This window comes from Oncorhynchus clarkii, chromosome 16 (genome assembly GCF_045791955.1).
Source record: "Oncorhynchus clarkii lewisi isolate Uvic-CL-2024 chromosome 16, UVic_Ocla_1.0, whole genome shotgun sequence".
Classification (NCBI taxonomy): Eukaryota; Metazoa; Chordata; class Actinopteri; order Salmoniformes; family Salmonidae; genus Oncorhynchus; species Oncorhynchus clarkii.
Window position 1 is genome coordinate 68,524,945 of NC_092162.1, and position 8,542 is coordinate 68,533,486.

The 8,542-nt window shown below is 47.5% G+C and overlaps 1 protein-coding gene across 3 annotated transcripts; it reads right to left on the reverse strand.

Annotated features, from left to right (window-relative positions):
• Positions 1-2,592: 2,592 nt before the first annotated feature.
• LOC139367765 (protein-L-isoaspartate O-methyltransferase domain-containing protein 2-like) lies at positions 2,593-7,321 on the reverse strand. 3 transcript variants are annotated; one of them, XM_071106090.1, is made up of 6 exons: positions 6,866-7,321; positions 5,604-5,951; positions 4,576-4,678; positions 4,248-4,419; positions 3,298-3,421; positions 2,593-3,132 (listed from the first exon to the last, which is right to left on the reverse strand). In XM_071106090.1, exons 2-6 carry the CDS (start codon positions 5,908-5,910, stop codon positions 2,669-2,671), a joined length of 1,170 nt encoding a protein of 389 aa, XP_070962191.1. In that variant the 5' UTR covers positions 5,911-5,951; positions 6,866-7,321; the 3' UTR covers positions 2,593-2,668. The 3 variants fall into 3 exon arrangements, with proteins under 3 accessions (XP_070962191.1, XP_070962192.1, XP_070962194.1); XM_071106091.1 differs by having other exon boundaries at positions 2,628-3,132; positions 7,199-7,321; XM_071106093.1 differs by having other exon boundaries at positions 2,628-3,132; positions 4,284-4,419.
• Positions 7,322-8,542: the final 1,221 nt, after the last annotated feature.

Genomic DNA, 8,542 nt, shown 5'->3' on the forward strand with positions numbered 1-8,542 from the left:
CCAGTCAGAGACAGAGACCCAGTCAGAGACAGAGACCCAGTCAGAGACAGAGACCCAGTCAGTGACAGAGACCCAGTCAGTGACAGAGACCCAGTCAGTAACAGAGACCCAGTCAGAGACAGAGACTCAGTCAGTAACAGAGACCCAGTCAGAGACAGAGACCCAGTCAGTGACAGAGACCCAGTCAGAGACCCAGTCAGAGACAGAGACCCAGTCAGAGACAGAGACCCAGTCAGGGGTCAGAAACAGAGACCCAGTCAGAGACAGAGACCCAGTCAGAGACAGAGACCCAGTCAGAGACAGAGACCCAGTCAGAGACAGAGACCCAGTCAGGGGTCAGAAACAGAGACCCAGTCAGGGGTCAGAAACAGAGACCCAGTCAGGGGTCAGAAACAGAGACCCGGTCAGAAACAGAGACCCAGTCAGAAACAGAGACCCAGTCAGAAACAGAGACCCAGTCAGTAACAGAGACCCAGTCAGTAACAGAGACCCAGTCAGTAACAGAGACCCAGTCAGGGGTCAGAAACAGAGACCCAGTCAGTAACAGAGACCCAGTCAGGGGTCAGAAACAGAGACCCAGTCAGAAACAGAGACCCAGTCAGTAACAGAGACCCAGTCAGTAACAGAGACCCAGTCAGTAACAGAGACCCAGTCAGAAACAGAGACCCAGTCAGAAACAGAGACCCAGTCAGAAACAGAGACCCAGTCAGGGGTCAGTAACAGAGACCCAGTCAGAAACAGAGACCCAGTCAGAAACAGAGACCCAGTCAGAAACAGAGACCCAGTCAGAGACAGAGACCCAGTCAGAGACAGAGACCCAGTCAGAGACAGAGACCCAGTCAGAGACAGAGACCCAGTCAGTAACAGAGACCCAGTCAGTAACAGAGACCCAGTCAGTAACAGAGACCCAGTCAGTGACAGAGACCCAGTCAGTGACAGAGACCCAGTCAGTAACAGAGACCCAGTCAGTAACAGAGACCCAGTCAGGGGTCAGAAACAGAGACCCAGTCAGTAACAGAGACCCAGTCAGGGGTCAGAAACAGAGACCCAGTCAGAAACAGAGACCCAGTCAGAAACAGAGACCCAGTCAGAAACAGAGACCCAGTCAGTAACAGAGACCCAGTCAGAAACAGAGACCCAGTCAGAAACAGAGACCCAGTCAGAAACAGAGACCCAGTCAGTAACAGAGACCCCGTCAGTAACAGAGACCCCGTCAAGGGTCAGTAACAGAGACCCAGTCAGAGACAGAGACCCAGTCAGGGGTCAGAAACAGAGACCCAGTCAGTAACAGAGACCCAGTCAGAGACAGAGACCCAGTCAGAGACAGAGACCCAGTCAGGGGTCAGAAACAGAGACCCAGTCAGTAACAGAGACCCAGTCAGTGACAGAGACCCAGTCAGAGACAGAGACCCAGTCAGTGACAGAGACCCAGTCAGTAACAGAGACCCAGTCAGAAACAGAGACCCAGTCAGAAACAGAGACCCAGTCAGAAACAGAGACCCAGTCAATAACAGAGACCCAGTCAATAACAGAGACCCAGTCAGTAACAGAGACCCAGTCAGTAACAGAGACCCAGTCAGGGGTCAGAAACAGAGACCCAGTCAGAAACAGAGACCCAGTCAGTAACAGAGACCCCGTCAGGGGTCAGAAACAGAGACCCAGTCAGAAACAGAGACCCAGTCAGGGGTCAGAAACAGAGACCCAGTCAGGGATCAGAAACAGAGACCCAGTCAGGGATCAGAAACAGAGACCCAGTCAGGGATCAGAAACAGAGACCCAGTCAGGGATCAGAAACAGAGACCCAGTCAGGGATCAGAAACAGAGACCCAGTCAGAGACAGAGACCCAGTCAGAGACAGAGACCCAGTCAGAGACAGAGACCCAGTCAGTAACAGAGACCCAGTCAGTAACAGAGACCCAGTCAGTAACAGAGACCCAGTCAGAAACAGAGACCCAGTCAGAAACAGAGACCCAGTCAGAAACAGAGACCCAGTCAGTGGTCAGTAACAGAGACCCAGTCAGTAACAGAGACCCAGTCAGAAACAGAGACCCAGTCAGGGGTCAGTAACAGAGACCCAGTCAGAAACAGAGACCCAGTCAGAAACAGAGACCCAGTCAGAAACAGAGACCCAGTCAGAAACAGAGACCCAGTCAGAAACAGAGACCCAGTCAGAGACAGAGACCCAGTCAGAGACAGAGACCCAGTCAGAGACAGAGACCCAGTCAGAGACAGAGACCCAGTCAGTAACAGAGACCCAGTCAGTAACAGAGACCCAGTCAGTAACAGAGACCCAGTCAGTAACAGAGACCCAGTCAGTAACAGAGACCCAGTCAGTAACAGAGACCCAGTCAGTAACAGAGACCCAGTCAGTAACAGAGACCCAGTCAGGGGTCAGAAACAGAGACCCAGTCAGTAACAGAGACCCAGTCAGTAACAGAGACCCAGTCAGTAACAGAGACCCAGTCAGGGGTCAGTAACAGAGACCCAGTCAGTGACAGAGACCCAGTCAGAGACAGAGACCCAGTCAGAGACAGAGACCCAGTCAGAGACAGAGACCCAGTCAGAGACAGAGACCCAGTCAGAGACAGAGACCCAGTCAGAGACAGAGACCCCGTCAGTAACAGTCAGGGGTTGTTGGTTTCTGCTGGGTGCTGCATCTGTGGAAAAGTCATTTCTCCCGGCAGTACAGCAGGTACATCTTCAGAGGCTCCGGGAGGGGCAAAACGAGAATCCTTTCTCTCAGGATGTTTATAGGTGGCTCTGCTGGGAGTAGCTCCCCTGTCTCCTTTTCTGCTTCCTCCTCCTCCTCCTCCTCCCGGGCTGCCCTTCGCTGCCCATCCTCCTGCCCCCCGTGGTTATTGTTGTTGTTGTCCAGGGGAGCAGGGGTGGGGTCAGCATTGCTCACCACACGCTTGTGTGCCAGTACTACAGAGGTGCAGTGGCGGCGGTGGTGAACTCGCCGGCGTTTAAAACGCGGGCCGTACTTGTGGAGCCCACTGACCCCCAGGCCCCTGCCTCCTCCAAAAGAGCCCTGACCCCGTGGCTGACCCCCCCCGTTGTCCGTGGTCACTCTCAGGGTGTGGCGGATGGCTATACGAGCCAGCTCTTGCAGTGTCCGCACCTCAAACGTGGCTGCTCCGTGGGTCACCAGAGATCAGCAAAGGAGAGAGAATGAAGAGAACGTCAGTATGCTTTGGATGGTGATCAAAACGTATGGGGGGGGGGGGTTTCCTAGCGTTTTTCACTCATCTCTTCTGACTTTTATGTTAGAAAATCCCAAACTGACAAGGTACTCACGTAGTGGGACTGTCTTGGGTTCGCCATTGGTGTTATGTTGGGGCAGTGCCAGTGGAGCGAAGGACACAGAAATGATCTTTTTGGTCTCCCAGCTGCTCTGGCCTGTACGCCTGATCTTGGTCAGCTAGGAAGAGTACAAGAATAGGGTACATTAGGGCAGGGCTTCCAAAACTTGGTCCTGCCCCCCCCCACGTGCACATTTTGTTTTTGCCTCAACACTACACATTTGATACAAATGATCAAAGCTGGATGATGAGATGGTTATTTGAACCAGCTGTGTAGTGTTAGGTCAAAAAACAAAACATGCACCCAGGGGTGGGGGGGGGGCAGGACCGAGTTTGGGAAGCCCTGCATTAGAGCACATCCTATTTGTGTAAGGGACATAATTACATGTATTTCAGTAGCTAGGTCTCCATCCTATTGGCTACAGATTTGCATGCATTATATTTTAGAATATGCATGAAAATATGCAAATTTTCTCATCAGAGGGGTGTTTCCAGCCAATGATGACGTATTGCACATACAAAAAAAATTAACTTTTGCTGTTCAATTCCCACGAATAAAAAAAAATACAATGGGTTTCCTTCACATTATCTTTAAGCTCATCACCGTGCACGTTGACCACGCTTTGAAGTTCATCACCACTCATTCCATCTGTAGCCTAATAAACCGCATGCCTGAGTCGTAGTGGGAGGACCACACAGCATATCATTGTGTGACTCCAAATGTACTCCAATTCAATGGTTATTATATCAATATTTGCGCATAAAGGCGTTTCCACCACCATTTATCGCATAGTACATTTTACAGACGAAAAGATCACACCACCTCTAGCGTATTTTATTTTGTCGACATTTTGCTGAGTTTACCGACAAATTGACATTTTCTATCCGACAAGTACAAGCATAAAAAAGGTTGGATGGAAACCTAGTTAGTGTGAGTATACACACCTTCTCCTCCAGAGGCAGTACCAGAATACCCCCCACCTTCAGCAGGTTCTTCATGTATTCTTCATGGTCTCTCTGCACTCCCGCGCCACAGTACACCCTGTCATACTGCCTGCTCTCAGGGGGGATCTCCAGGCAGTTCCCCGCCACAAACGAAGGTTCGCAGAACTCAAACCTAAAGAAAAAACACAAATACAGTATAAACAAAAACAATAGATTTTACAGGCTACACACTCCCACCTGATATTCAACTAGCCACGATGTCTACTGACAAGAGAGAACTTCAAGGCTGATGTAGACTGGAAAGGCAATCAGAGGTAAAGAGTCTCACTTGTCAAAGCTTTCGCTGGTTTTGATGAAGTAGTCTAGCTTCTGATAGGCATACTCAATCACATCAGCATATAACTCCACCCCATGGTTCACACCAAATGGACCTGGAACCAGGATTACAACAGAAAAATAACATCCACAATGCATTTCAATCAACTTTTCCAATCAGTTGGCCTGCTGATTTCCCCCTTTCCAACTCCAACAAGACCCAGAGTGGTTGTACTGTCCAGCTACAGTAACTCACCCAGGCCCGGAGTGGTTGTACTGTCTGCTACAGTAACTCACCCAGGCCCGGAGTGGTTGTACTGTCCAGCTACAGTAACTCACCCAGGCCCGGAGTGGTTGTACTGTCTGCTACAGTAACTCACCCAGGCCCGGAGTGGTTGTACTGTCTGCTACAGTAACTCACCCAGGCCCAGAGTGGTTGTACTGTCTGCTACAGTAACTCACCTAGGCCCAGTGTGGTTGTACTGTCTGCTACAGTAACTCACCCAGGCCCGGAGTGGTTGTACTGTTTGCTACAGTAACTCACCCAGGCTCAGAGTGTTTATTTTACCAGGTAAGTTGACTGAGAACACATTCTCATTTACAGCAACAACCTGGGGAATAGTTACAGGGGAGAGGAGGGGGGATGAATGAGATGAATTGTAAGCTGGGGATGATTAGGTGACAGTATGAGGGACAGCTTGGGAATTTAGCCAGGACACCAGAGTTAACACCCCTACGCTTACGACGAGTGCCATGGGATCTTTAGTGACCAGAGAGTCAGGACACACGTTTAACGTCCCATCAGAAAGACAGCACCCTACAGAGGGCAAAGTCCCCAATCACTGCCCTGGGGTATTGGGATTTTTTTTTTTTGGACTCGAGGAAAGAGTGCCTCCTAATGGCCCCCCCAACACCACTTCCAGCAGCATCTGGTCTCCCATCTAGGGACCGACCAGGACCAACCCTGCTTAGCTTCAGAACCAAGCGGGCAGTGGGATGCAGGGTGGTATGCTGCTGGCTAAACCAGTTACAACAACTCACCCAGTATGAGTCCCACCATAGTGCTGAGGTACCCCGTCCCACTGCCCAGGTTGAGGAAGGACAGGCCAGGGTGCAGGTCCAGGGCCTCCATCACCTCAGAGTAGATACAGGGGGCTGATAGGTGGATGTTGCCGTGCCTCCAGGCCAGGTCCTTGTAGGCACTGTCACGGTACTCCTCCAGGTAGTAGTCGGCCCGGTCGATGGCCCTGAAGGCCCGCTCCACCAGGTCTGAATGGATGTAGTGTGCCTCCTTCAGGTTGTCAATCAACTCGTCATTATCCTCGCCAGCGCTCACAGCTCCTCCCATCTTGACTGGCGAGAGAGAAGGGGAAACTTCTGAGCCTTTATCTGAAGAACAGAAACAGGTTGTGTGCAATTGAATTGAAAGAGTTTGTTGCATTGCCACCACTAACAAAACATCATCCTCCACTTCACATTTTGTACATTTCAGAGTAAACAATCCCCATTTTTTGCCTTCCAATGATATACTGAAAGTGCTTTGTGAAAAGACTTCCTCAGCACATTAGGTGTGAGTGCTGTTCCTGTGGCCTGCCCCTGCGAACAATGCCAATGGGGAGATGACAAGCCAAATGTTGAGTTGGCCTGCTGTGTCATAAAGCAATAGAAAACAAAGGAGCCTGGCCACTTTAATGATGCTTGGTTCCTTTGATGCCTAAAACAGCCATTGTGTTTGATTGCCAAATGACTAATTTATGCACAATAAATTATTTGAGAAAATCCTCGATGGTAGTGAATATTTCTGAATAACATTATGAATTTATTTTTCAACAGCGATTACAAATACACGACCAAAAGATGGCGCTGTGGGACTTGGACCTTTGCCTTGTTTTAAGAGAAAAGTACACTATTTCCTGTAAAAGAACGCTGCGTTTTCTAACACAAACCTTGAAAAACAACCACACCATGCTAAAAAACAGCATATAATTTAGCAAGAAATGTCAAAACTACAATAACGTTACCCCACATGCATCCGATGACCTTCGCGAGACACGTTGCAGTTACTATTTGTGCGCAAGTTAACCCGATGTTGAGTCCAAAATATCCACAACAAATATGCAAACGTGTCAGATCATGTCAATTAAGTAGTTTAGTTAGCATCTAAATGGTTTTTAAGTGGTTGACACATTGGAAATGTGAAGAAGAAAAAAAGCCAATCGTAATCTGAACAAAGATTCGGGACTAACGTTAGGCAAGGTCGACAGACACACGCTAACATAACGTTAATTGGAAAATATAATTACCTAGAACTTGATAATCAAAATTTTCCGTGTTAAAATATCGATGGCCGCTGCAAATCAGCTTGTTTTAAGGCTTTTGTTCGGTAGCGCTCAGATAGTTCACAGCTAGTGCTAGCTAGGCGCTAACGTTACAGCTTCTACCCCCAAAACGGTACAGCTTCTACCCCCAAGCCATAAAACTGCTGAACAATCAAATGGCTACCCAGACTATTTGCATTGAACCCCCCCTTTCAGTTTAAAAAAAATATTTTAGATTTTTGTACACTGCTGCTACTCGCTGTTTATTATCTATGCAGTCACTTTACCCCTACCGACGTACAAATGACCTCAACTAACCTGTACCGATAGCCTCGTTATTTTTATTGTGTTACTTTTTTACTTAAGTTAATTTATTAAATATTTTTCTTAACTATATTTTCTTAAAACTGCATTGTTGGTTTATTAATGGGTTGCCTGCTGTATTCGGAGCAGATGACAAACACCTTTTGATTTGCGATGTAAACGTTCAACCAGTCGACGCGCTTACGTCATACGTAAGAAAAAGCAATGTAGATCTGATTATCATTTTGATTGGCTATTGATTGATACACTAAAATAAATCATGGGCCTAAACATACAATATAGTAATTGAACAAGCCCACCTGTAAATGTGCACCAAAGTGAATGTGGTGCAGGCTGCTAGATAAAATATGTTTACAGAATAGAATAGAAATACTATGATTTAAAAAATATATATATAATCTTGATTAATATAGCACATCAATCTGTTGAATGCAAGCTTTATATTTATCTTTAGGATTAGGCTTGAGCTGGAATGTGGACATGAAGCTAGGGTTAAGGTTAGGGTTATGGTTGAGGTTAGGGTTAAGGTTGAACCGGGATGTGGACATGAAGCTAGGGTTTGGGTTAAGGTTAGGGTTAAGGTTAGTGATAGGGTTAGGATTGAACTAGGATGTGGACATGAAGCTAAATGACGCAAATCATATTTTATCAGAGCGGAATTATATATGCTGCCTGTTCTATTATAGTAGTCTAAAATAAATAGCATATAGTAATTTATATTTATATGTATACACAAACAGCAACATGCCTTTTAAAAGGTTATGCTTGTTCACGTTATAGAAAATAGGCTACTGGAGTCTGAGGAGATTTCATTGACTAAAATGTATTTTACTTTTATTTCACTAGACAGGTCAATTAATTAAGAACAAATTCTTATTTACTGTAACGACCTGGCAAATATCTGACTCAAACATGTCATGTGACTGTGGCACACTATTTGAGATCTCATGTAGCCCAGCAGATGGCAGTGGTCAACCATGTCACGTGACTGTGGCACACTATAGCCCAGCAGATGGCAGTGGTCAACCATGTCACGTGACTGTGGCACACTATAGCCCAGCAGATGGCAGTGGTCAACCATGTCATGTGACTGTGGCACACTATAGCCCAGCAGATGGCAGTGGTCAACCATGTCATGTGATTGTGGCACACTATAGCCCAGCAGATGGCAGTGGTCAACCATGTCACGTGACTGTGGCACACTATAGCCCAGCAGATGGCAGTGGTCAACCATGTCATGTGACTGTGGCACACTATAGCCCAGCAGATGGCAGTGGTCAACCATGTCATGTGACTGTGGCACACTATAGCCCAGCAGATGGCAGTGGTCAACCATGT

Coding starts and splice junctions, on each gene's coding strand:
- LOC139367765 (XM_071106090.1), bottom strand. CDS start 5,910: ATGGGAGGAGCTGTGAGCGCTGGCGAGGATAATGACGAGTTGATTGAC. Junction 3,422..4,247: donor TACTGCCTCTGGAGGAGAAG/GTGTGTATACTC, acceptor TACTCTTCCTAG/CTGACCAAGATCAGGCGTAC. Junction 3,133..3,297: donor ACCCAAGACAGTCCCACTAC/GTGAGTACCTTG, acceptor CCCACGGAGCAG/CCACGTTTGAGGTGCGGACA.